The sequence below is a fragment of the Cynocephalus volans genome, chromosome 17, assembly GCF_027409185.1.
Source record: "Cynocephalus volans isolate mCynVol1 chromosome 17, mCynVol1.pri, whole genome shotgun sequence".
NCBI lineage: Eukaryota > Metazoa > Chordata > Mammalia > Dermoptera > Cynocephalidae > Cynocephalus > Cynocephalus volans.
In genome coordinates, this window is record NC_084476.1 from 6,530,379 (window position 1) to 6,558,184 (window position 27,806).

General features: G+C 53.6%; 1 protein-coding gene across 11 annotated transcripts in view; it reads left to right on the plus strand.

Annotated features, from left to right (window-relative positions):
• The window catches only part of RAPGEF1 (Rap guanine nucleotide exchange factor 1), a 140,284-nt gene extending 117,447 nt beyond the window's left edge, over positions 1-22,837 (plus strand). For 4 of the 11 annotated variants that reach the window (XM_063081525.1, XM_063081526.1, XM_063081531.1 and 1 more), the window contains 16 exons: positions 1,896-2,153; positions 3,072-3,164; positions 4,156-4,218; positions 4,759-4,847; positions 5,697-5,808; positions 7,471-7,546; positions 10,604-10,688; positions 12,665-12,757; positions 13,677-13,862; positions 14,670-14,754; positions 14,905-14,999; positions 16,559-16,637; positions 16,728-16,829; positions 18,213-18,310; positions 19,381-19,509; positions 20,080-22,837. In XM_063081525.1, the coding sequence (XP_062937595.1) occupies positions 1,896-2,153; positions 3,072-3,164; positions 4,156-4,218; positions 4,759-4,847; positions 5,697-5,808; positions 7,471-7,546; positions 10,604-10,688; positions 12,665-12,757; positions 13,677-13,862; positions 14,670-14,754; positions 14,905-14,999; positions 16,559-16,637; positions 16,728-16,829; positions 18,213-18,310; positions 19,381-19,509; positions 20,080-20,230 (1,794 nt within the window). In that variant the 3' untranslated portion in view covers positions 20,231-22,837. The remainder of the gene's footprint in view (positions 1-1,895; positions 2,154-3,071; positions 3,165-4,155; positions 4,219-4,758; positions 4,848-5,696; positions 5,809-7,470; positions 7,547-10,603; positions 10,689-12,664; positions 12,758-13,676; positions 13,863-14,669; positions 14,755-14,904; positions 15,000-16,558; positions 16,638-16,727; positions 16,830-18,212; positions 18,311-19,380; positions 19,510-20,079) is intronic. The other 7 variants (XM_063081527.1, XM_063081528.1, XM_063081532.1 and 4 more) reach the window with 3 other exon arrangements.
• Positions 22,838-27,806: the final 4,969 nt, after the last annotated feature.

A 27,806-nucleotide genomic window follows, 5' to 3' on the forward strand; every position in this document is an offset into this window, starting at 1 on the left:
CTGTGGGCCTCCCCAGCCAGTGAGAGAGCCCCACTATGGGGTAAGCCCCCTCCAGAGATGACACGGAGAACCCAGAAAGCCAAATCCTCCACCGTATTGCCATCCCAGGAAGGCCCAGCTTGAGTTCCCAGGCTGCAGCACATCTTTAATGGTCACAGGAAAGTTAAAGGGAAGTGTGGCGCGTGCTGTGAGGGACGGGGGAGCCTGGGGTGCCAAACAGAGTTCTGCTCCCCAGCTCCTCTAGAAAGGAGTTGAAGAGAGATTCACTTGGAGCAGGTCTAAGAGTGCTCAGCGTTGCTTGGGCAGGACATGCATGACACGTCCACTAATTCATTTGATGGTGGTCGGGGGCTGGCCTTGAGTATGTGAATTAGATGGGAAATAAGAAAAAGTTACCCGTGCCTAGGGCAGGTGTCGTGGATCTGGTGTGAACCAGCAGCCACAGGAGCTCATGGGAGCAAGAGGGTTTTGGTCTCACTGAGGAGGAAGGAGGAGCTTTAAACTCTGATCAGTGCAACCAAGAAGGGGCCAGGCCTGTCCACACTTGGGAGGGAGGGAGGGACTGCGTCATCCCTGACTTGCAGCAGCTCTTTGTTTAGGTTAAAGGGCAGCTTTGCAGAACTGCTTAAGGATTTCAGTACCTTTGACCTCCTGTTAGTTTAAAACTTTGTTTCTTCCTCTTTTTCCTTGTTTCTGTGGGTTGTGAAAATCCTGTGCCACAGCAAATGCAGAGAAAATTTGAGTGAGCAGTATGCCCATTTGTGTTGAGGGTGACTTTCATCAAATTCTGGTGTCTGTAGTGGGCAAGGGAGCCGGCGAGAACTCCAGACATGGTCCTGTCCACGTGTGTTCTCCCAGGGCAGTTAGCATGTTGGCAGGTCTTTGCAGGGCGCAATGACATTGTTGGATCTCAGCTCAGTGGCCATTGGCCAGTGGTCCTATAGCTCCTCTGTCCTGTAGCAGCAGAGCCCCGGCCTGGGGGTGCTCATTGGATCTGAGAAGCCCCGGATATTTGATGCCACATGTCAGTATGGTTTCAGACTTTTCTCTCTGATGAGAATTTGAGGGAATGTAGCTTTCTGGCTCCAAGGTGGAGGTGTTGTAAGATCACTACTTTGTTTAGTTAAAAAAAAAAAAAAAAGAAGAAGGAAGAAAGGGAAGAGGACAGATAAGATTGGGTAGGAAGGTAAATGAACTCATAGAAGTTTTTAGCATTTGGGGTTTTTTTGTTGTTGTTTTTTTTGACTGGTAAGGGGATCATAACCCTCCGCATGGTGTGGTCTCCCGAGTGAGCCACGGGGCCGGCCCAAAATTTTTAGCATTTTGATAGCATAATTCTTTCAACCATTTTTAAGGCTTATGCCTGTTCCTTCCCAAAGGATTTGAGATGGATTATAACACGTACAAGTTTGCAGTATTTAACTTTCAAGGGATGAAACCAAAGAGATTCATCCGAATGATTCAAAACAAGTAGCAAGGACTGCGTCGTTGAATTTAGCTGTAACACTCCTGGAAGGGTAATAAGGAGCTCAGCCAGGTTGTGTGGGGTTAGTTTTCTGTTGCAGTGGAACAGGCGGCCACAGATGTGGTATATGAGATTTTCTCTCTTTTGGGGGAGCTGTTGCCCTTGTCCTGCTATTTAGATGTTCTGGAAACAGTGCTGGCCAGTCTCCAGCCTCCAGGCCCCTCTCAAGGGAGGAGGCACTGGGCTTGGGGAGCCTCAGAGGCCAGAGGACCACAGGGTCTTGTCTGGCATGATCGGTGGTCCCTAGTTAGAATTGCTGTGAATGACTTATCAGTGCTCAGCCACAGTTAACCTAACTTCTTTTTCTTTTGTCTGTCTGTTCTCTTTTTCCCATATTCTCGTTTATTTGTTTTCAACTTTGATTGTGTAGTACAAATCTGTGTTTAGGTCCTACTCCCAGGATTTCCTGCCTCACCACCAAGCTTCCATTCAGCCTTTCCCTCCGCCCACCTCCTCCTCCTCTCCACATTTCCCACCTGTCCACCAGCCTCAGAGCTCTGACTTAGCGGTGCCGCCTGTGGCCAGTCCGCCTCCCAGCACCATGGACGGGCCTCTCTCACCTTCTCAGGAGAACAGCTTTCATGGGAATACTGTCTGCCTTCCTTCCGAAACCTCTTTCACTGACTCGGTGAGAACTCAACCCTTGCACGCACCTGCACACGGGGCTGCACATTTGTAGAAAGTAGTACCACTGCCCATGAAAGACGTCGCCTTCCTGTCACTGGCAGTCAAGTCTGTTGATGGCGTGTGCCCATCAGCAGCATGACTGCATCGAAGCAAGGTGTAATGGTTCCTATTTCCAGAACAGAACAGGAGCAGAATCTTTTACACAAAGCACCTATCAAACTAGGTATTCGATTTTCCACAGATGGACTAGTGGTCATTTAGAGACAGTAAGGTATCACAGCGTAAGATAGAAAATACTGTGAGCTTTCTATTTGGTTGTTTGCTTTAGAGAAAGGTACAGGCCCCTTTGGAAGTACAGAAGTGACAGAGGTCCAAGGCAGGTGCCTGTTCAGTTGCCCTTGGTACCGAGGCCAGAGGGTTCCCATCCCATCACATAGGTTTTCAGTTATCAACAGTCTCCATCAGAACACAGGGAAGAGCTGCCATGCACACTGGAGTGGACAAGTAGGTAGGCAGAGAGAACACAGGCAGTGGGGACTGACTCCCCAACATGTCACGTTGGCATGTTGTCTTGATGTGCTGCTCCTGCCCCTCCATAGTCATTTCCCACCACACTGGGGTCCTCCGCAGTCCCCACTATGGTGGAGCTGCTTTTTCAGGACTGTTCAAATGTCCCTTGACACCTCCAGAGAAGATCTAGCAGGAAACTTAGCTTCCCTCTGACACAGAGGCCAGCTTTGTTCTCTGACCCTGCAGAAGGCTTCCCAGGGAGAGCAGAGTGCACGCTATCACTGTCCTGTTCTTCTCATGGAAGGAGCATCCTGGTTGGGGCCAGCCCTGCTGGCTGCCCTCTTTGAGCTGTGAGAGCTGGCTAGAGGGCCTGGCCCATGTATCTTTCCTCTCATCCTGTCTCTCCCAGAGTGAAAACGCCAGCGAGGACGCTGGTGAGGGTGAATACGTCAATCTGTACTCCTCTGGCCAGAGCAGTGAGGAGCTGGCTCCCTCTCGAGGAGTAAGTAACCTCGGGCAGCCTCGTGCATGTGGCCAGGCCTGGCAGGTGTGGCCCTGCTGCCCCGGGGCTGCTTCCCTGCACCCGCTTCTGTGTGGCTGAGCCCCTCCCGGTCACAAGCAAACTGGGCCCCCGCAGGCTCCGTGGAGGAGGATGTGGCTTGCAGGTGGAGGTCTGCCCTTGACTCCTGCTTCAGTGCGTGTGGCACTCCTCAAAGCCTGACCAATGGACGGGTCTTCTAGAAATCTCCAGGAGCAGACCGGTGTAGGCCCCGGGCCCGTGTCGGGTGCTGTCTGTGGGATTCTCTCTATCACATCTTCCACTGTGGAGCTCCACCTTCCGTCCCATGGCTCTTCTTCCTCCCCAGCATGCTCCGTCACTCCCGGGTTTGTCTGGCAGGTAGCTCCTGCCGAGTGGATGCGCACCTCCCTCCTGAGAGTACAGAGTTACCTGACATCGTCACCCTCCCAGCTCGTGACAGTTGAGTCCAGCAGTTCTGTTGAACAATCAGCATCCCTGATTTTGTTTCAGCAAAACAGGAGCAAGTTCAAAAGCTTCAAAAGTAACTCTTCCCACTAGCCCAAGTGGGACAAATTCCTTGAGGGGAGGTCCGTGAGGACTCAAGTCCTCTCTAGTGATCAAACCAAAGGGCAGAGCCCAGCCATTCAGAGCATGGTCCACCAGTGGGATCCTCACAGGTATTTAGAGGCCCACATAAGGCACCTCCCGCTTCAGGTGTTAGCAGGTCACAGAGCACTGAGGAGGTTTTACTGCTGTGGGATCTGGCCCTGCCTGTGGGAGTTCAGCTGGCCCCTGCCTTCCCTGTCTCCCCGGTGGCCTGTGTCCCAGCGTCATCACCTCAGCCCCCACGTGGAGCAGTCCACACCCGCTGGCTCTCCATGGCTCTCCCTTTACCAGTGGCCACTTGCAGTACTGGCTTTTTCTTTGCCTTGAAGCACTCCCGTTGTGATGTTCTGTATTCTTGTTGCTCTAGTTCTCCATTGTGGCCCCAGTGACAGACCAGGGATGTTGGAGGGCCACATTGTCGCTGAGTAAGGTGGGCCCAGAGACCCAGGAGGAGGGGAAGGGTTTACAGTCACATGCCTGAGCAGTGGGGCCCTTTGGGACCGTAACTGGCTGAGCCGAACAGCCTGAAAGCTTTCTTTAACTAGGAAGTCAGCAAGGTTTTGCTGCACGACAGCAGGGCCCTGTGGTTCAGGGCACAGGCTTTGGAGGTGGACAGCCCGGGGTTTGAATCCAGGCTTTTCCATTTACAAGCTATGTGGTCCTGGGCAGGGCCGTGCACTTCTGTCCTCCATTTCTGTGTGTGAAGTGGGATGTTGGTGTTAGCTCATGAGTAGATTCAGAGGAGGAAAGGTGCCTTGCTGACCTTTCAACCTCTCTAAAGGCAAGATGCTAGTCTCAGGAGGGCTTGTGTTTCCTGTAATTAACTGCATTCATCGTTAACTTCTTCACATCCAAATTGCTCCATAGGAACTTGCACTCCAAAGCCACTTGCAGGCAAGAATACTGGGAAGACAGATGCCCCCTGGCATGGGCCACCAGTCTAAAACCCAGCACTCACTTCTCTTTTCAGGAATCACCAGCTGGGAAAGACGGGCCTGCCAGAGATCCCTCGGCAGCTGGCAGTGCACCTGGAAAGGACAGCAGAGATGGTGGTGAGAGGTAGGAAATGAGCAGAGAGGAGCCAGGTCTCCTAAGAGCAGTGTATACTGCCAGCGAGGCCTCCCTGAGCGGCCCACAGCAGCCAGCTCACCAGGCCTGCAGGCGTTACATGTGGGAGTCTTTATGCCTACTCCTCTGATTCTCAAAATAGTACATATTCAAGGTAGGAACTGTGAAAAGTACAGAAAACTGCAAGGAAGCAGGGTAAATCGCTAATAACTCTACCTTTCAAAGGCCTTAACGTAAGAGCCTGCCATTACCCTTCTGTGCATCCCTGTCACCGCACTACGATGACCACTGTTCTGAAGTCTGACTCCCACTAGACTGAGCACCCTGAGAACAAGGGAGCATGTCTGCTTGGTTTATGGATTTTCTTCATGCCAAGCAAAGGCCTGATGGGGAGACAGTCCCCCGGAAAAGCCTTGGGGAATGGCATCTGGAGCGGTGCTGGCTTTTCCTCCCACCCTGCCTGCCCTTTGCTCCTCCTCTCCTTAAACACTGACAGTCTACACCGTGGGCTTTGACAGAGTGGCTGAAACCATTGTACGTTAATAACCCAATGGAACCTTTTGAATCTCCCAGCGTGATCCCTCCCACATACAGGTGGGGGATCCACAGAGAGTAGGAAACATCCTAAGGCTGCACAGCTGGTCAGTAGCAGACCTAGGAATCCAGTCCACGCCCTGGCGTCTGTCCATTGCTGGGCTTCACGTGTGGCTGCAACTCAGGGCAGGCTTGTTCAGGGCCACAGTTCTGACCCAGGCACAGGCAAGCGTTGCCTCAGCCCCAGGTGTCAGGGAGTCCAGGGGCCTCTCTGATGCTTCCAGCACAAACCACTCCTCCCTCCAGGGCTCCAAAGTCACCAGATGCTCTGGAGTCGGCCCAGCTGGAGGACGAAGTAGACGAGCTGTCCCTCATCGACCACAATGAAATTATGGCCAGGCTGACGCTCAAGCAAGAGGTGAGGACTTCACAGGCCTGGATTTTGCAGCATGACCCACAAAGCGAGAGTGCGGGGGTGTGAGGAGAATGTGACCTGAGGTGTCTCAAGCAGGAAGACCAAGCTGGACAGGGAGACCAAGTCTCCATACTCCTGGTGGTTCTCTTGGCTGTGGCCCCTGGAGGGGGTGGGTTCCAGGAGGAAGTGTCCTGTCCCCTTCTCCTGATGCTGCCGCAGAGTGAACTTGAGCATCTTGTGAGCGTGAAACCTTCATAAGTGGTAAGCCCCACCAGTGTACATACAGGCCCGGACACTGTGGCTACCTCCATCCTGGGCCTTGTCTGCAGAGCCTCAGTGAAAACAACACCCAAACCTGTCACGATAAACAGAGAAGCCAGGCTGAAGCAGCCTGGCCTCTCTGCCATACAGTTCTAGAACCACAAAGTAACAACTTAACAGAATAGCCTTGGCCCCTCCTGAGGAGGTGGCCATGTTTCTGGGCTCTAATTTGATGGCAGTGACACGCACACACACACATGGGTGAGAAGGCACATAGTGCCCTTTGCACACTGCTGGGCCAGGCTGAGCTAGCTCCAGCCATAGCAGGGAGCAGCCCAGGAAGGCATTGGCACTTTGGGCCGGTCCAGAAGCAGGCAGGGCTGGTGGGGGTGCTTCGACAGAGAGAAGTAATGTTTCGTGACCCTTGCCATAAATCTCCTCTAAAAACTCATGTCATGGGCACAGCTGCACCCATTCACAAAGGTAAATCCAAAACACTGTCAGATTCTGGAGTCGGGGAGTAAAAACACCAAAGCCCTTTTACAAAGGCAGGTGAGTCTCAGAGTGTGTGCTGCGGTGGTGGGGGGACTCGAGGGGTGTTGGTTCTGTCTCCTTCTGAGTTACAGGTGAGGAGGTTGGAGCCTCAGTCGGGGGAGAAGAGTGGCAGGCCTGTTGCTATTTGGCCCAGGCTTCCATTCCTGGCCCTGGTGACAGCTCTTTTTGGCTCCAGGCCAAGCGGCTTAAGCCTGTATTTGCCCACATGGAAATAAGATTTGCTTCTTAATAGGCAGGCAGGGATTGGTCACCTAAGCAGCGTCAGATGTCATTGGATGTCTTTGTGACACTTCACACTCTAATGAAGGGCTGTGTGGAAGAACCTATGACATTTCAACAATGACTCCACTTCCACCTGGGGAAATGGATTTCAATCTAGGGCAGTTTGCTGCAGTTTTAGAAACATAAACATTCCTGAGAATCATCCCGCTGCCTCTGCAGGCATCCTGGGAGAGGCTGGTGGCAGTCCTGCCAGCCCTTCTGTGGAATCATACCATTTTCTGCGTGTAAGGGCTTCTACCTCACCTCTGACCTGTGGGTCATTGAGCAGGGGGAGGTCCAGTGACATCATGTTCCCCTGACCCAATAGTGTCCTCAAAAAAAGTGATGTGCCCATGGTGTCTGGGAGCCCCCAGGCCATCTAGCTCCCAGACGCCTTCTCATCTGTGCCTGTCTGCCAAGCATGGAGCAGTAGGTGGGCTGGAGGGGCACCCAGCACTCACAGCATGGCCACACTGCTCCTGGACGTGTGGAGCAGAGGGGAGTGGTCGTGGGGTCCCTGCAGCACAGTGCCTGACTTTTCCAAGGCCATGCTCTGCGTCATGCCTGCCTTTGCTGTTTTCATTACAGGGTGATGATGGGCCAGATGTCCGTGGAGGGTCTGGAGACATCTTGCTGGTCCATGCTACTGAGACCGACAGGAAAGGTAGGGCAGCTCTCGCAGCAGCAGCCTTTGTCTGTGCTGCTGGCCTCCCTGGGGTGGGGCTGGTCCCACCACAGGTGTCACTTGCTTGGCCCCACTGTGCTGTCCTCTCCTCTCCTGGTGGCATCCCGGAGCACACCTGAGCATGGGCCTGGTGCCACTGGGTCAGGGTGGGAGCTCTCCTTGGAGACAGTGGGACTGGGACAGAGCACTAATGTCTGGCCCTCATTGATGAAGGGTAGTGATGACCCTGGGGCCTGTAGGATCCTCCGGAGGACGAGGGTAGGGGGTGGAAGGTAGATGGCACCTGGAATAATGACGTGTCAAACAAAGACACTTGTTTTCTTTTTAAAAATTATTAAAAAGATGATGTAGCAACCGTGTTAAAGTAAATTGTTGGAAGGAATAAAAACACCCCAATCTGGAAACCTTAACCTAACCAATTTCATTTTTATGAACGGCTCTGTGCAGATTAAATGAGATAACACAGCACACACCTGGCACATTGGCGGTGCTCAGGGAGCATTCATGATTCTTTTTCATTTCTTTTTTTCTTTTTTTTGTGACTGGCTGGTATGGGGATCCAAACACTTGCAAGGCCATGCTCTAACCACCTGAGCTAACCGGCCATCCCCCCACAATCCTCTTTAAGAAAGCCCTTGCTCAGCTGCTCTGCAGTAAATCCTCCTCCATGCCTGACACCTCAGAGCTGCGTCCTCAGCTGGGCATAAGGAGCAATTTCCATTTCATTTTTGTCCCAAAGTGGAGGGCTGGAATGGGAGCTTGCTACAGGCCTTGACCCAACAGAGTGAACTCTACCATCCTGCCTGGTGCAGCCAGCTGTGGCCAAGGCCAGAGGGCCACCCAAGACCCTTCGGGTCTGTACTGGCTGGACCTGTTGAGAGGAGGATCTGCCACTGGCTGAGTTTCTGCTTGATTTTATTAATGGAAGGATTTTGAGGCTCCACAGAACCAAAGTTGTTCATACCTAGGAGGTATAATTGAGGCAGAGGCCTTAGGCCACATTGGAAAGAGAGAGGTGCCCTGTGGCAGGTAATGAAGCAAGCTGCTCGGGCAGGTGGCTTCCTGCAGACCAGAGACTGCTCCAGTGGCACCAACGAAGGGTACCCCGTGGCTCAGATGCCAGGGCTCAGTGGGCTGGGAGGCACTTTGTCATCGCACAGCTCTCCTCTTGGGCAGTGCATGTCAGAAGCAGCAGGGAGAGCATCAGGTCGGGTTTGGCCTTAGACCTCAGCCCAGATCCTGTCCATTCTCCGGTATCCACATGTGCCAGAGCCTGTCACTTAACCCCCGAGCTTCCAGTTCCTCAGGAGGAAAACTAGAGATGATGAGACCTCACCTACCAGGGCTGTCATGAAGATCAGGTGAGCCAAGGCACAGAAAGTGCTCTGGGAAGTACAGAGAGCTGAGTGGACACTAGGAAGTGTAGCCATCCCAGAAACTAGGCGGCTCCTGTTTACTACAGCCCCGGGCACAGCAGATGGTTAAGAGCTCTGGAGTCAGGTGAACCCTCCCACACTGCCTACAGGTGGGATGGCCACATGCCTGGGTTCCTCGACTCTCAAGTGGGGAGACAGTGGGCCCCGCCCTTGTAGGACTGCTCAGGGTGTTGAAGGACGTGGTGTATGTGCAGAGCGGGCTGGTGCTCACCAGCGAGCCTAGCACATGTCTGGCCAGAGGTTGCCACAGCTACTGTCAGCGCTGCACCTGCAGACAGGTATAGATAGACCTGGATCTATTCTCTGCTTCCCTGCCCAGCCACCTTGAGCAAAAATAACTTCACAGCGAGCAGGGTGGGCTTGGAGGTCCAGGAATGCACCAGAGTGAGGTGTGGTTGGAGCTTGCTGTGATCCCCAGCCGTGAGCCTCCCTCCCTAGCTGGTCCCCTCCACCACCACATGGCCTCTCGCAGCAGGAGCAGGCATTGGTCAGTTTTCCTCTTGTTTGGTCTGGGGGGTGCTGAGTGAAGGGTGGGGGACGGGAGTGAGCTGTGTGTGTCTGTGCCCAGCCAGTGAGTGCTACTTCGCTAAAGAGGATCTTCCTCGGGTTCCTGCATCCAGCAGGTAGGGAAAGAAGATAGGGGAAGGTAATCTGTGCCCAGCCTGGCGGTAGAGCATGACTGGGGTCATGGCAGGCTCGCTTCTTACCCCAGCCGGAGGAGCTGGCCAGGGCGTGGGTCTCAGGCAGGATCCTGCGGTTGAAAAGTTCTGCTCTTTCCTTTCATGTCAGAGACAGCATGGTTGGGAGTGTGAGTCTCAACAGCAAATAAGCAGGGCCTTCTGTGATTCTGGAAGGGCTAGGAGTCCCTGGCTGGCACCAGCCCCTCCAACGGGAAAGGGAGGTGGTGGGTGGTGCTGCTGCCCAACTGCGGCATCAGTCTTCGTGGCTGGCCCTGCCCTTCCTGGCACCTCAGCTGCCCACGGTGGGTCCCAGCACATGCCAAGCTGTACCTCCTCACCCTTTCCTCAAGACCCTCTACACGTGGAATTTCCCCCAATTTTTGAGTTACTGGACCCTGCCGACTAAAAGTACTGCTTTGTGCTTCAGCTTCAGGATCCTGCTAACACGTCTGAACGAATTGTTTTCTCTGTGCCCCTGTTGGTTAAGATCCTTTGAATGATCCAGCCTCAGGACAAAATTGAGAGCCTCTTGATGTCTGATCTGGGGTGCACATCTGGGCGCGGGCAGCTGCCAGTCTTTAGCCCTAGCTGGGGTGGGCATTGCCTCTCAGTGGAGGTTCTCTTCCCACTGGGACCACGCATGGCCTCCCTCAGCCCCCGGTGCAGTGTCCTTCCCTAGGCAGCACTGTCATGAGAGCAATGTACCTGTAAGGTGAAACCTGCTTACCTTCCCTGTCTCTGATCCGCCCTCTCACTTGAGAGATAGACAGTGGATGGGCAATTTCTTTGGGACATGAGGTGGAGGCGGCAGAGGCCCGCCACCGCTGCCTCACCTGCCTCTCTCAGAGCCAGGGCTTTTCTCCGGGCTGCCCCCGCCCGCAGTGCTCTGTGCTGCCTGAGTGCCTGTTGTTTTCCTCTAGATTTGGTGCTGTACTGTGAAGCCTTCCTGACCACCTACAGGACCTTCATCACGCCGGAGGAGCTCATCAAGAAGCTACAGTACAGATATCCTTCCCAGCCCTGCTGCCTGGCCTCACGCTGCAGGCCTCTTCACCACGCAGCCTCACGTGGGGAGCCAGGCAGTTCTTGGGGCAGCAGTGTGATTGGGTGGCACTGGGGTGTCCCATGCACCACTGTTCTTACCCCCACTCTGCCCTGTCCTGGCCCTGGGACCTCAGGCCAGTTCTTCTCTGTCAAAAGGCTGAGTGAGGCAATAGCAGTGCCTATGGCGCTGCCCGGGAGTGCTGCCCGGTGGCAATTCTGATCACTGGGCAATTCTGAGAAAGAATCAGAAAGAGCAAAAGCATGCTGGAGTGGCAGCCTGCGTGGTAGGTGTCTGCAGCTTCTCCGAGCCCTGGGGCATCAGGCATGGTGAGTGCCGTGTGTGCAGGGATGGAGGGAAGCAAGACTCACATAGACAGCTTTCGGGGCAGCACCGCCACCTCTACCCGCAGCAGACACATGCCTGTGACTGGAACCAGCTCTTGTCTCCTCACAGACCCGCTCCATGGGCTCACCCTTGCCAAGTGTCACTCCCTGCAGCAGCGGCTGAGGAAGACCCCAGGGGTTTGGAAGGACCCACTTTTGTTGCCCATTGCTTCTTTCTCAAGTCCCAATCTGCCTGTCCTGCTGAAGCTAACCTGCCGCTCCAAAGGAGGGTGGCACATCCCTGCTCCTCAGCCACCTGCCAGCGTTGTGGCCCATGACTGCCATCTGCTGGGCAGCAGGCAGTTCTGCATCCTCTGGCTCTTCCTCCCTGCCCAGGTGCCCTGAGCCTTCCCTGGTGCAGTCTAGGGTCCTCTCCCTCCCTCGCTTCCCCTTCCCTCCTTGCCCTGCCCTTAGAGTCCCTGGCCCTCTGGCCTCACGTGTTCCTCAGCGCCTGCTCACAGGCCGGGCCCAGGACATGAAAGTCAGGCACGCTCGTTAGGAGCCCATACAGCTCGCATGAGCTCACTCAGCTGTGAGCCATGTCCTGTGTACATAGTTACCACGTCATATGTGGTGCCATTATATTATATTATCTTTCACGTAACTGAGGACACTGAGGTTCAGAGAGGTGGAGTCGCTGGCCCACCTGGCTACTTGGTGGGAGGGCAGCCCACTCTGCCTCTCCCCAGTGCCCAGGCTCTTAGCTCTGCCCTGCTCGGCCGCATCAGGCATGTTCATGGAATTGTTGCAACATGGAGGCCCAGGGCACAGTGGGCCAGTGACCCCTCTGTGCTGCGGGTCAAGCAGACTGTCCCTGGGGTGTGGCTCTGTCCTGAGTGCCACAACACAGAAGGTCAAGGGTTGATAGAGGGCAGGCAGAATGGAGTCAGAGGGGGTCTGGAGAGTCAGTGGTAGCAGCACAAGGCAGAGCCTGGGTTGGGGGCCAAGCATGAGGTGGCCAGGTGTTTAAAGGTCTGCTGTGGGGGCAGGGAGCAGATGCGGAGGGTGCTACTCCCGGGGCAGGGAAGGAGGGAGGGGGACCTGCCCAGAGTTGCCGAGGTTGGAGCTCCCCAGGAGAGTATCCAAGCCAGAGCTCACCATGAAGCCCAAGGAGGCAATCCCAGGATGGAAACCCTCGGAAAGAGTGGAAGAGAGAGTCTGGCCCGTGCAGCTCCCAGGGAGCTGGGGTTGAGAGGGCACTTGGTGTTGGCCACCCTTCTCCACCTGAGGCCCAGCAAGGCAGCTGTCAGCTTATTAGTGAGCTCATGGGGACCTCAGGCTGGCCCCGACAGGAAGGCAGGCCTGAGCAAGCCATGGGGACAGTCCCACAGGCAGAAGAAGGTGGCAGTCAGAGCAGCCAGGGGTCAGGCAGGTAGGGGCTGGTACCCAGTTCTGCAGCTCTGCCGCTGGCACATATCCTGGGCCTTATTCCCAGGTGCTCATGCCTCGCTCTCAGGGTCCCTGGTTACTTGCACCTCAGTAAGTGGCAGCTGGGAGCCAGTTCTTCTCAGCTCTCCCCGCCATGTGGGCTGTTTCTTTAACCTGTGCTCCACATACGAGAAGTTCTCTCCCTTTGCTGACACGTTCAAGAAGCGCGTGAGCAAGAACACATTCTTCGTGCTGGTGCGGGTGGTGGATGAGCTCTGGTGAGTGCTTCTGCCCCGGGCACGTCACACTCCACCTGCCTCTCCTGGGTCCCTGCCCACAGAGCACGGGCTGCCAGCTCCAGACACAGCTTGTTCCAGCTGGCTGTATGCGGCCCTTGGAGAGAATGACTTGTCCCCCATAGACCAGGGTGAGGCACCTCTTCAGCCCCTGCCCAGGCTCTGGATTTCCACGTGGGGTCCATCCTGGGTCTGAGGCCATCCCTCCCATGGGTGTCTCAGGTCTAGTCCACCGCGGGTGTGCTTTTAGCTACCAGCAGGGTCGGAGGCCAAGGGGAGGCAGCCTCTCCCACCCTCCCCAGCATATCCCTGGTTGTCTGTCTGAGTCTCAGGCACAGCACATGCATTTCCATTTATTTAACCAGTACACACCGAGCAGGCCCCTCTCCCAGCTGTGGAGAGTCAGGGCTGGACAACACAGACCGAGCCCCGAGCCTCCGGGCCTATGCCTCCTGCGGGGAGGCCACATCAGCGGTGGCTGTAAGCTAGAAACAGCCGTGCGTGGAGGGTGCTGAGGAGGGAGGCCACAAGTGGCCTTTGAGCATCCAGTCTACTGGGCTGGGAAGTCTTCTTGGTGTCTCGTCACTCTGGCAAGACCAGGACAGGATTTGTTTGGGATTTGTCTCTATAGCCCGGTCCCCAGCATAGTCTCTGGCACTTGTCCAGTGCCAGCAAACATTTGTTGAGTGAATGGCAGTACTTGTTACCAGTAAGACTGCTCTTGGCACTTCTGAGGGTGCAGGCAGCTATCCCCCATCTTTTCTCTCTCTCTCTTCCCACAAGAGGTTTCCCAGCTCGGTGCCAATCACTGCCACGTGGCCCATGGGAATCTTAGGTGGATTCCATACTCTTCCTGGGGCTTGTGTTTCTGCCCCTCACCTTGTACCCTTTGGCCCATTAGCCTAGTGGAGTTGACGGAGGAGATCCTGAAGCTGCTGATGGAACTGGTCTTTCGCCTGGTGTGCAGTGGGGAGCTCAGCCTGGCTCGCGTGCTCCGGAAGAACATCCTGGACAAGGTGGACCAGAAGAAGCTGCTCCGGTGTGCCAACTCCGACCAGCCCCTGGCAGCCAGGGGGGTAGCAGCCAGGTGAGGAGCCAACTTCTGCAGTAGCCGCATCTGTTCCGCTTTCCTTGGTTTACCCTCCCTCCACTACCTCCCATCTTGGTTCTGCCCAGTCCCTGTGACAGGGCCTCGGGGACAGCCCCATGGTTCCCCCATGGGCTGGGCCTCTTCTCCTGGAGGTGTATATTGTGTGCTGAGTCACCTCCTTACCAGAAAGTGGGATGCAGGGCATGCACGTGGGGGCTCAGTAGGACAGCAGGTAGGGGATACGTTCCAGGCTGCAGTCAGTTTTGAATTATCTTTCCAGCACTAACATGGCAGTAGTTAATTCTAGTCCAGCCCCCTGTGCCATCCTGAATGTTCCTAAGAACCTCTATAAAGCTTCCAATCTGTTGCCTACCCCTCTACCCCAGCCCAGTGGTAAGTTTCGATTCCAGCTATAGATACCTGTTGATGGGTCAGCTCCTTCTTAGTGAGCATTTAGCCTTTGTTCATACAGCACCATCCCTGTTCTCATGGGCCTCTGCAAGTGGGGCCAGCTGTGAGCGAGGGTCCACAGGCATCTGAACTGTCCAATGAGCTCACGAGGGAAGCTCTGTCTTCTGAGTCCATAAGCAGCAAGATACGCCCAGCAGAGGTGGGAGAAGAAGGCAGACAGCGTCATCCTGGGAAGAAAAGTGGGCCCAGAGTGACCCGAGGAACAGCTTGGTGCTGGCCAGCCAGTGGCCTCCCCTCTCATGCTATGGAACCTGCGATGCAGCCAGCGCCCACTCAGCTCCTGCCCCACCCCCACCCCCCCATGACCGCTCTGCTCCTGCCTCTGTCTTCTAGGCCAGGGACCTTGCATGACTTTCACAGCCATGAAATAGCTGAGCAGCTGACACTGCTGGACGCTGAGCTCTTCTATAAAATAGAGGTATGGCGATGAGGAGGGGGGCTGTGGGCTGGGGAGGTGGGCTGTCCCCGCCCCAGAGAGCCGCTGTTGGTTCTCCCTGGATGAGAGAATCTGCCCTGTCACAGGAAAGCCAGAGGATTCCACCTCTATCCGGTCTATTTCCTTTTGCAGATTCCCGAGGTTTTGCTTTGGGCAAAAGAGCAGAATGAGGAGAAGAGCCCCAACTTGACCCAGTTCACGGAGCACTTCAACAACATGTCCTACTGGTAAGAAGGGCCACCGCAGCAAGCCCTGTTGCTCTGGACGGTGGCATGCCTGGGTGGGTTCTGCATGACCCTTTGCAGAGAGCTGGAACGGTGAAGAGAAGGAGCTGCCTCTTTCACTCCTCCAAGCTCCTTCGGAGGCCCTGCAGGGATTAATCGGGAACCTCCCGTGGGCAGAGAGCAAGGGGTAGGATGGGGCTCGTTGGAGGTGGCTGCCTGAAGGGCTGCTTGAGGAGGCATCAGGCTCAGGGATGGCTGAAGAAGAGTGCCAGGATCAACTAGTAATGTCTGCCAGGGATGGCAGCGGGGCAGAGGGAGCCCAGTTTGCCATTCTGTGCTGGTCACTGCCAGTCTCTCCACTGCCAGGTGGCCGTCAGGGCTGATGCTCACGCTAACTGCCTGGCAGAGAAGAGCAGTTAGCAAAGGAGTGAACTCTGCTAATACTTTAATGTAGCCTTTAATTTTTAAACCAAAATGAAACCCTACAGTGTGTTTATGATTTAGAAACCTTGGCTCTGCAGGATGTGACTCAAACACGCTCACAGTGTCTCCACACGCAATAGAGCATCAGGCAGAGCTTGGCAGCTGTGCAGCAAGCCCCACCCTACACATCCACCTCGGTCACCTTGGCTGTTTTTAAATGCCCCGAGGACTGCTTATTTGCAGAAAAAGAGGGTCATCTCCCCCTTCCCTACTTTTCTCCCACAGGAAGCACTTCACACCTCAGTGACGTGTGCTTAGAGGTAGCAGCCCAACACTCAGCTTAGGGTTTTGCCCAATGGGATATGGTGGTTTCTATGGCAGCAGAAGTTGCACACACAGGTCGAGCCTGGCCTCTGACCCCAGCTGCTCTCTGGGCACAGGAAGCTCAGGAACATACCCCATGGGGCCTGGCTGGGAGGAGGTGCAGCTGAGGCCCCTTCAGAGCCATAGTCCTCAAGGTGTACTCAGCTCAGGTGCCATTCTGCAGGGCAGAAGAGGCAACACAGAGTGTGGCACCTCCTCCAAGTGACCCTGGTAGTGGCTCCTGGGAAAGCACAGGAAGTTGAGGCTACCGTGAGGTCCCCTCTGCACATGTGGCACAAACGAGACTGGTCTTGGTTTTGGTTTTGATTTGGCTTTGGGTGCTACTAAGTTTTGAGAGGTTCCCTATCTGTTGCAGATAAACATGGCCTCTTACCCAAATGCCAGCTGGTTTCCCAGAGCCAGTGCTGAGGCCACAGGAGGAGCTCTCCCAGCGCCACTAGTGCTTGGGTTGGCACCTGTCAGAAGAGTCTCTGCCTCAATCCTCTGAAATGTCCCTGCAGATCGGAGGTCCCCATTTGTGGCATTTGGCACCAGTCCCCAGATCTCTCTGTGGCATCTTGTCTCCGTCCTGGGATGCTGTGAGCCCCTGCAGAGCAGAGACTAGGTCTGTGTCCGGGGCCTGAAGAGCCCAGGGCACTCGGCAGGCAGGGGCAGGCCTTGTTCACGGCCCGTCTGCACCGGCACTACCTGGGGCCTACCTGCAGGGAGACCAGTCAGCTCAGCTGTTTCTCTCCTCTTTCCTGTGGTCCCTATAGGGTCCGGTCGATAATCATGTTACAGGAAAAGGCCCAGGACAGGGAACGGCTGCTCCTGAAGTTCATCAAGATCATGAAGGTAATGGTGGCTGAGCCTTTCCCCAAGCCTCCCCTTCAGGGCCTGCCTGCCCTGTGCCTGTCCTCACAGTGAACGCGCCCTTCCCTGCAGCACCTGCGGAAGCTAAACAACTTCAACTCCTACCTGGCCATCCTGTCGGCGCTGGACTCGGCACCCATCCGCAGGCTGGAGTGGCAGAAGCAGACCTCAGAGGTGAGTGGCGTGGGTGGCATGGTGGGAGAGAAGCCGTCAGGTGGGAGTCCACGAGCCGTATAGCAGGAAGTACTTGGATCCCTGCTCTGCCACCAACCTGCCATGCAGCTGGGACAGCTGTCCGCCCCCTCCTCAATTTCCCGCCTCTGCAGGCCTTCATGGTTGCTTCTAAGGCTGTCACATTATGGTGTCCTGCCGCCACAAGCCCATGCCTGGGTCCCAGCATCACCTGCTCCACACTTCCTCGGTCCGCCCTTCTGAGGGGGCTGCTTTGGGTTGGGTGCTGCATTAGGTACTGGGCACATGACATGGAACAGGACCGACATCTTATTGGGTGGGTTTCTACAGGGTAAGCACTAAAAGGAAAAGGATGGGGTGCTGGGTGAGCAGGTGTGCTGGCCCTGAGGTGTCACCCACATCATGGCCCGAAGGGGGATGAGGGGCCCCCTGAAGAGGACAGAGAACTCCCATCAAAGGAGGCAGAGGCGTGCACAGCCTGGGAGCAGCTGGGAGTTTGGTGCCCTCGAAGAGCAAGGTGGAGGCCAGGGCAGCCACACCACTGGGGAAGGGGACCATCTCTAGGTCACGATGGCCTCAGGGGGCCTGAGGACTTGAACCTTTGTCCTTGTATAGGAAGATGGTCCTTGAGCAGGGGGGCAAAGCTCCCGAGCTGAGTTTCACCTGGGCCACTGTGGACCTCTCACTCATTCATAAAGCAGTGCCATATGGAGAAGGGAGATTCACACCAGGTGCCAAAGGAACACGTGAGAGGTCCTGAGGAGGCAGGGAGGGCTTCCTGGAGGAAGCGACACTTGAGGGTGGAGGCACCTAATAGGACAAGAGGCAGGAGAATGGCATTCTGGGCAAGGGGCAGGATCGGCTGAGTCTCAGAGGCAAGACTCCACACCACAAGTTCAGCCCTGCTGGAAGGCGAGGTCACCTGTCGTCCCTGGGTGACCCTGCCTGGAGTGTGGTGAGGAGTGAAAGCACCTCTGAGCCAGAGCGACTCGGTTCCATGTGTATTGCAGGAGCTGCAGGATGGAGCAGGAACCGAGCAGAGGCCCTGCTTTCCAGTGACTTGTACACACAGTAGGCACTGCTTGCCCAGACAGTGATTCTGACCTGGCACAGCAAGCACCGTGGGGCCTTTCTCCACAAAAGGGCCTTAGGTCACCCTGTGACCAGGGAATTTGGCTGCCACCCTGTTAAAAGCAGTTGAATCACTGCTGGTCAGGGGGGCCCAGATCCAGCTTAGTGTTCACACATTGTGGTCACCGTCAGTGTGGGTAGAAGGTGGTTGACCAGTAGGTCAGCGAGGAAGGCTGGACCTCTGTCCCCCAGCATTGTCCTAGCACTTGTGTCCCCATGTTCTGTCCTGCCCAGGGCCTGGCTGAGTACTGCACGCTGATTGACAGCTCATCCTCCTTCCGAGCCTACCGGGCTGCCCTCTCCGAGGTGGAGCCTCCGTGCATACCATACCTGTGAGTAGCAGCCACCTGCCTTTATCCGGAATGAAGGCAGCCCACCCCATCCCTGCGTCTGCCTCTCAGTTGCTCTGGGAAGACACACTGGGTTCCACAGAGAAATCGTCACTGAAGGGTTCCCGACTGAGATGTGTGTACTTCCATTTTATTTTAAAAGTAAAACATGCTCCTCATAACACAGTTTAAACAGAAAAGAAGGATCAGATGAGGAGTAGAAGTTCTCTTACCTCGTCTCCCAGCCCCGCTCCCCTTTCCTTCTGTCACCTGCCCGTGAGTGTGTGCAGACCTTGCTACACATGTGTAGCTTCTTTTCCCACACGTGGTATCGAGCCCTATTCTAGTGGTTCTCAAACTTGGCTGGACGCTAGAACAGCCTGAGGACCCAGTCAACCCCAGGAACCCTGAGAGCACTTAGTATAAAGTAGTTCAGAAAACATTTCCCAAGTGTGGGCCATAGGATGCAGTAAATGCATATCTCATGGAAAAGGGAAAGAGTGGAAAAATCAAAGCTAAACAGGTTTCATTGTTGTAGGACTTATCAGAGCCTTTCATATACTAGTGGACATTAGGAATCTCCAAAAGGGGAACAGAAGACTGAGCAGTCTCCCAGGGCTGAATGTTTGAAGAAACTTCCCTCAGGTCAGGCTGCCCTCAAGGCCTTCACCCCCAAGAGATACAGGTCCTACAGCCAAGAACCCTCCAAACAAATAAAAAAAATAACAATTTTGCATTAACAGCCCACAACTGTGCCCACACACACTGCTGCCACCTCAGTTCATGAACGTTTCTCACAGGCTTGGACAGGCGGGGCATTCCAGGCTCCTCCAGCTCTGAGTGGCTTCCAAGGGACCCAGTAGGTGGTTGTGAATCCATAGTTCACCCTAGACTTGCACCTTGGTTTGCTCTGGGATTTTTGACAGGTTTTCAGACTCGGCCTAAAGGTGTGGGCTGGAGTCATTCATCAGGCTTGGCTGGTCCTGGTGGTGCAGCTAACTCACAGGGAATCAGCCAGTGCCTTCCAAGTTGCTTTCATAGCAGTGACTGGGCTTCTTTACCCATCCTCCCAGGGGGCTGATCCTGCAGGACCTGACCTTTGTCCACCTGGGAAACCCAGACTATATTGACGGGAAAGTGAACTTTTCCAAGCGGTGGCAGCAGTTCAACATCCTCGACAGCATGCGATGTTTCCAGCAGGCGTGAGTGCTGCCACCCTGGTGGTGAGGGGGGATCTGAACTTTAGCTCAGATGCCCGGAGAGACAGCCCCAGGGACCTTGCACAGGGGATCCCTGTTGAACAGGGATCCAAGGCCTGCTCCTTCCAATTTGTGGCAGGGTGGTTCTGGAAACCAAACATAACAGGCTCAACTCCTTGTCTGGCCCTGGGCCTGAGCCCAATGGCATGGCCAGCTAGTCCTCCCATTTCACACACCAGGAGGCTGGTGCCCCCTTGCCATGAGGAGGGGCTGACAGACCCTGGTCTGCCTGACTCCAGCAGCAGGGGCAGGCCGGGTCAGCATGCAAAAGGGTGCTGGGCTTCTGGAGCCTTCCCTGTGGGCAGGCCAGCACAGGGGCGCTGCCCAGGGAGGCAGAGTGAGCACAGCTTCTGGTGCCAGTGGCGCTATCTCTTGTCACATTGGGCGGTAGTAGCTCCTGATGTGTCATTCACAGTGAGGGGCATCAGGTGGTCCATGTGGTGCCCTCCAAGAGGTTGTCATCAGGCTGCTCAGCCCACACTGCTCCCACTGACTGCCCCCTCCCTTCACTAGGCATTATGACATCCGGAGAAACGACGACATCATAAACTTCTTCAACGATTTTAGTGACCACCTGGCCGAGGAGGCCCTGTGGGAACTCTCTCTGAAAATTAAACCCAGGAACATAACGCGGAGGAAAACAGACCGGGAAGAGAAGACCTAGGAGCAGGTGCCATGAGCAAGGAGAACGCTCAAGAGGCAGAGGGCAGCTCCAAGCCCAGGGAGGACTCTGGACCTGGCAGGTGGGCTGCCAGCGCCCCGGCCACAGAGCCACAGGCTGGCCAGGCCTCAGCTATGCCGGGCAGGGGCCTGGAGCCCGCCAGCAGCTTCCTGCCTCCCTCCTCCGCAGGAGCAGACACGTGGCCCGCAGTGGAGCTGGCAGGCAGGTCTTAGGACTGATTTGTGACCCGGGGGTTTCCTGATTTGGTTTAGTTTTCTGCTTTCACTTCTGTCTTCCCCCCCACCCTGCCACCCTCTCCCCTACAGCCTGGGAGCAGCACAGAACCAGAATCAGCAGACCAAGGAATGGCAGATCCTCTCCCCTCCCTAAGCTTGAGAGTCCCTGAATCACACGGCAACTGCCTGGAGGCAGAGGCCCCTGTGTGGCGGCTGCCCTCCTACAGCCTGGAATGAGGCAGGTGTAGCTGGGTGGTCAGAAGGCAGAGAAGACCAGGGGAGGCTCCTTTTGCCCTCCATTCCCTGCTTTTGAAATATGGAGGATGGTGTGAGCTTTTCATCTGGCCCAGAAAGGTAGGACGGGGGGTGTTAACGCAGCCCTGGAGCTGGCACCCCTTAGCATGGCACTGGCTCTCGAGCAGTCTTGCTGGGGGCTGTGCCCACAGACCTCCCATGCTGGACTGCGAGCAGCAGCAGCACCTGTCATTTCGTCACCCCTTTACCTCCTGCCCAGGCTGCTAAGACTTTCCCCACATCGTCCCTCTGGGCAGCTGGGAGAGGAGGCTGAACTAGGGAGGAAGAACTTCACCATCAGAGAAGCACTTTGTATCGCTGGGAGTCTTTTTTACCTTGTCTGAGTTGGGGCCTGAGCTTAGCTCCTGGGGAGTGATTTCAGAGAGGGACAGCAAAGGAGCTCTCCTGTCCTCCTCCTTCGCTTGCTGTGTGCCTTAAGCTCCATCTTCTGTCTCTCCCAGTATCTTGCCCCATTCTGGAGTGGCCAGTGGGCTCCTCCTCTGGCTCATCAGACCTTCCTGCCAGAGCCATCAGTGTTCCCTGGGAAGGACAGGGCATCCCTGAGAGGCCCAAGCAGGCCCTTGGGGTGTGGAGAGGTCAGAGGCCTGGCCGCAGAGGTGCCCCTGAGGCTGAGCAGCCAGGCGGGCTTGCTTTCTCCTTGGCTGGAGCATCTTCAAGAGCAGGTTCTCTTCCGTCCTACTGGTTACAAACCACTCTCACTGCTGAGGTTGACAATCTAGGGCAAGGTTTGTGGGGGCGGGGGGAGCAGTGCTTCAGCAAGCAGGTGCCCGCTAGAGCCTCCCATGTCCCCCCCGGCTCCCAGCTGCTGTGTACAAGCGAGTGCTCACTGCTGCTGGATGCGGGACTTGATCAAGGGTCGGACTGAGCTTACTTAGCCCAGTTTAAACAGAACAAAGAAAAAATAGAAAGCAGCACCTGTTGATTATTTAGACTTTTTAAACAACCATGTCACTTTGAGCCCTTTCTGGGTTTGTGAGCAGCTTTTCTCAAGAAGAGTTTGGGCTGTGTTTCTTCTTCTTTCGTGTTTTGTTTGTCCTGTATGGAGAGGGGAGGGAATCTGTGGAACGTCAGAGAGGCTGCCTCTGGCAGCAGTCCTGCTGGCGGCTGCCGGAACTGTCACTTTATTATTTAAAGAGTGTGTGTGTAGAACCGCTGGTTTATTAGCAGTATTGTGTGTGGGGTTGGGTTTTTAGTTTGTTCCCTCTTTTTGAGTCCCTTCATTTCAACCTTTGCCTCGCGCTCCCATCCTTTGCCCAGCTCTGTTGAATGCTGCTGCGTGTATGGGAGGGTCCACTGTGCACACAAGGTCTTTGAGTTGTGTGAACAAAACCCCTGTGCCATTTAGAGCCTCTGAGAGTCTCCCTCTGTGGCACAGGCAAGGGCCAGTGCCGTGTCGCAGCCTCAGAAACCAGCCCACTCACGCCCAGCAGCAGGCAGATCTGTGTCTGCAGTTGGACCTGTGCGCCTTGCTCTCAGACATGAGCTGGACAGAGAAGGGGTCTCCACACCTTCCCTGAATTCAGAGCAGACCCTGTGCCCATCCCCAGGATGCCCGAGCATTTCCCCCAGGCCCTCCCCGTCCCTCCCTGGGAGCCCTTGGTAGTCCGAGCAGAAGAGCCCAAGCAGCAGGTGGCAGTGCCAGGTGGCTCCCCACGTGGGGACAGCAGGGTGCACTGCATGTTTTAACTTATTGGCTGATAGGCTCCCCCTCCTGGCTCTGGTTGTTGCCAGGTCCCAGTGCTCAGTGCTGCAGCCTGGCCGAGGCTTGTCTGTTTCTCGGGGGCCCAGGGGAGGGTTGTGGGGATCAATCTTTGACATAAGTGAGATGGATGATTCGGTTCCTTTCTGGTCCGTTCTCACCTGCAGGTGTGGGTGGAGCCAGGGAGGGGCACTGGGCTCCAGTTCTGAGAAGCGCCTCCCTCTCCGGCTGCCCACGGCCTCCCAGTGTTCCATTGTAATATACATCCCCCAACTAACCGTCTCATAGTGGCATCTTCCTGCAGACATTTCAAACGTGTAACTTTTATATGAAAGAAAAATAAACACAGATGAAAGCCGACTGCTGCCATGTCAGCACCACGTGTCGCACATACGCAACTGAAATGACAGGATACACTGCCTCTCTGCTGTGGCCACCTCTCGCAGGCGGGGCCTGGGGGCAAGTGTCATTCATCTCAGTCCCCAGACCTACTTGCTGCTGTTGGGATGGCTCTCACTGAGTGGAATGGACATCACCAGCATCGGCTCCTTTCTAGAACTTTCCCTCCTAATTCTTGTGCCATTTGAATAGACAAGAACTACACATGCCCTTGAAGTGGGTTCATGCACAAGAGCTATGCCACTACTCTGGCAACCCCCACCCTGGTATTCCGGTGAAAAGGGACATTTCTATGGTGGGGTTTGGGACACGGGGGTCTAGAGCTGGTTCTCAGTGTCCTAAAGCACTGGCTTTAAAGAATGCCTTCTGCAGGTGTCCACCTTCGAGCCCTGAGGGCCATGCCCAGAGGCTGATCCCAGCCTCTGTGGTAGCGCATCCGCACCTGCATGGGACCCAGTGAGGCCACCCTGTGGATTCTGTTCTTTCCTCTGCCCTGAGGTGGGCTGTGTCCCTTCCACATGCACGTCATCTCCCTCTCTTCACTGTCCTCCCAGAGCCATCCCACATGCCAGTTAGCCCACCACACCCCAGAGTCCCTTCCCCTAGCACCTTCACTGCAGTGAAGCTGGGCATCTGGGTGCCGGCCACCTAGGGAGTGGCAAGGGATGGGCCAAGGCCCTCTGGCAATTGCCCTGGTCCCCAGTCCCCAGGTTCCAGCTGTGTGGGAGGTGCCACGGAGCAAACTGGGAAAGCCACAGGCTGCGTGCACACCTCTGTACCTGGGGGCATGGAGGCTGACGGAGATTGGAACCCAGCAGGGAGAAGGAGCATCTACACTCAGACCCCACCTTAGGTGGCCTCCCCTTGCCCACCCCAAAAGGCAGCAGCTTGTCTGCCCCTTTATATGGAGGGAGACGGGTATTCCTGGGCTGATCAAACTGTTGGGATCAAACAGAACCCCACTTCTGGTGACCCCTCTTGTCCCCTCAGCTGTGTATTGAGCATCTGGTGTGGGCCAGGCCTCATCACGAAGTCTCACCTTCACCTCGGGGAATGATGAATCTTCCAGGGTCTCTCCTTGCTGGTTGTGTCCTTGGGCAGATCATTCAACCACGCATGCCACAGGTTCCCCGTCACCTATTGTTGTCCAATTTGACCAGTGAGCACACTGAGGCCCAGAGAGAGGCCAGTCCTCCTCTGAGTCCTCCACTCCCATCCCCCCCCCCGCCAACAATGCCGAGAACCTTGTCTGGCTCCAGCAACCCAGGTGACTGGGAGATGTGGATTTCCGACCTGAGCCTGCCAACCAGGGCTCAGAACAGCAGCTGCTGCAACCCACCCTGATCTTTGGTGACGGGGGCAGCAGGGTTCACTGAGGGAAGAGTCATGGTCACAGACACCTGGGTTCCAACCCTTCCCCCCCAGGGTCCCCTCCCTGGGCCTAGGAATCTGTATGCTTAATGACCCAGGAGGCTTAGATGCCCACTCCAGCCAAGAACCACAGCAACAAAGGGACCAAGCCAGGGCCCCATGCTTCCCAAGCTGCCCACCTGCATTCAGACCTCAGAATCAGCGATCCGGGTCTGCTGGTGCAAGGCTAGACTTCTGGGCATGAGGGCTGCTCAGTGTCCCCCAGCAGGATGAGAGGCAGAACCCAGCATTCATTCATTCATTCATTCATTCACTCACTGGGAACTCATTATTTAGGATGCAAAAAGGCAGAGATTGGGCCATGTGAGTCCTGCATTTGCTGGCAACATGCTGGAGTAATTGGACCCTTGGCTACAAAGGGCTCCCTCCTGACTCTGCAGCTGATAAGCTAAAGGAACTTAGGTAGGTGGTTCCCTTCTCTGTTCCCCAGTTCCCCCATCTAGAAGTAGGGGTACTGACAGCTTCTACCTCGTGAAGTCACAGTGAGTTAATACTTGGGACAGTGTCTGGTGAGCATTTCCTGGGTACCAAGCACTTTGGAGGCTGCTTTCCCTCATTCAGTCTTAATCAAAAAATCACACAAGTGAAATATTACAGCCATGATAGTGCTGCAAAGAAGTGGTACTTGACGTTAAAGAAATTAAATCTGGTTTGAAATCCACCCACAAATGTCAGGTCCAGACAGGTTTAACAGGTCATTTATGCCCAAAAAACAAGTAACTTCAGTCTTACACAAACCCGCCTAAGAACAGAAAATGGGGAAACACTTAACTCTTTTCATAAATGAAATATAGCCATGACATCAAATTCAGACAGGACAGTACAGAATAATTATATGTCCTTCTAATTGATGAATACTGATGCAAAACTTATAAAATCATCTTAGCAACTGCAAACCAGCAGTGCATGAAAATCAGTAGTGCATGAAAATCAGTAGTGCCTGGCCAAGTTGGGCTTTCTCAGAAATGCAGGGATGGATTGACCTCAGTGAGTTAGCGCATGTCATCTTCCCCTCATGCTAGACCTTCTGCTCCACATGTCTGATCCACCTCTCCTTCCTGGGCACACAGGGGACTGCACTAGCCAGCCCTTTGTGTGAGGCGTGAGGGGCAGAGATAAGTGTCGCTTTAGGCTTTTATAGGAAAAACGATAAGACTATTAAAAACTATAAGGAAGACCTTAATAAACTGAGATGCACTTACTCGTGGATAGGAAGGTTAAGTCTCTTAAAGATGTCAATTCTCCCCTAGATAATGTATAAATTCAAAACTATTCCAAAGGAAATCCCAGCAGGATTTTAAATGGTCCTTGACAAAGTGTATCCTAAAATGTATAAGAAAGAATTTCCACTCTGGTGATGGCAGACTAAGTCATTCACAGCAGCCTTCCTGGTAGGAAAGCTGTATGAGATATTTATAAGTCCAGCCTGAAATCACGAGAGAGCTAATGAGAGAATGAACAATTACTGGGCCAGAATTCAGGAAGAGAAAAGGTTCAAGGGTTTGATCCTTATACCAGCCAACTGCCAAATATATATGTACACACACACACACACACACACACACACACACACACATATGCGTGAAAAAAAAAATGTGTATATATATATATATATATATCTAAGCAGCCAGACGAAAAGGAAAAAGACACATTCCTTCAATAGAGCAATAATTAGACTCAACAGAAACAACTGAGGCCAGAAGACGGTGGAATTATATCTTCAGTGCTGAAAGAAAATAACCACCATCCAAAGTTCTGTACTCACCGAAAATATCTTTCAAGAATGAAGGTAAAATCAAGATATTGTCAGACAAACAAAAACAGCAAATTCATCACCAGCAGACCCACACCAAGAAAAGATGCAACAGTGTCTCAGGCGGAAGGGAAGTGATCCCAACCGCAGGAGGAATTGACAGGACACGAAAAGAATGAAAATGTGGGGAAGTCTAAGTGGACACTAACTGCATAAAACAACAAAGAAAATGTCTTACGGTTTCAAATATAGAGAATTAAAATAGTGGTATGTGACTCTGGAAGGGGATGGATGGAGTTAGTGTATTGAATTGGTTCTTGAATTGTCGAGGAAGAAGATAACAGTACTAAAAACATTAGATTTTGAGGAGGTAAGAATGCAAGTTGTAAGCTCTAAGGAACCACTAAAAAGGTAGTAGAAGAGCGTGTAATTGCCAAGCTAACAGAGGGGAAGAAATGGAATAATAACAGTCCATTGAAAAGAAGGCCGGTTAGCTCAGTTGGTTAGAGCGCAGCCCTATAACCCCCAACTCAGCACTGGCCAACCGCCACAAAAAAAAAAAGAAAAAAAATCAGCAGGAAAAGAAGGCAAGAAAGTCCAAGTCAAGCGAAAGACGCATGGCGCTAGTGGGACCAGAGGCAAGCAAATAGATTTAACTCCCCCTCCCCCCCAAAAAAACTATTAAATCAACTAAATTCTCCAGTTGAAAACAAGCTGTCAGACTGTATTTCTTTTAATTTAGATGCTATTAACAAGATGCGTCTATGTAAAATACAGAAAGGTGGAAAGTAAAATGGAGAAAAATATATTCTGCAAATAAAGTCCCCCCAAAGATCATTAGCATAGCTACATTAATATCAGGAAAAGTAAGTTTTAAGGCAAAAAGCAATGCTAGACTTACAAAGGGATACTTTGTAACGACAAAGTAGACTCAACAAACTTAACAATTCTTAAATTTATATGCATCTAATTGATTACATAGCCTCAAAATACCTCAAGCAAAAGCCAACAGAACTACATGGAGAAGTGTGTAGATGTATACTAGTGGGAAGTTTTAACACACCTCGCTCGTGAACATTTAAGAAATAAATCTAATCTTACACAACACTTCCAAAAAGAGAAAAGAAAATGAAACATTTCTCTACTCTCGTGAGGAGACCAACATAACCCTGATACTAAAACCATAACGAGAACCTCACGAGAAAGGAAACTGCAGGCCAATTTCAATCATGAACGCAGATGCAGAAGTCCTAAACAAAATGTTAGCAAATTGAATCAGGTGATACATAAAAAAGATAATACCTCATGACCAAGATGAGTTTATTCCAGGAATGAAGTTACTTTAACATTTGAAAATCAACATGTCAACATGTTAACAGAATAAATGTGATCATTTTCTCAGTAGATACATGAAAATAATTTAATAAGTTCAATATCCATGCATGATATATATATATATATAAAAAACAGTAAACTAGGAGTAAATAGAATGGTGCCTCCTTGATCTCAAGAAAAAAAACTACTTTTTAAAAAGGTGAAATGTTGAAAGCCGCCTTTCTGAAACTGGGAAAAAGACAAGGTTGCCCATAGTCAGCATTGCACTGGGGGTCCCAGCTATTGCAATAAGGCAAGAAAAATACGCATGGGGGAAAAGGAAGAAAAAAATTAATATGTAGATGATAACATTGTGTAAATAGGAAACCCAACAGAATCTACAGATAAATTATCAGAATTAAGTGAATTTGG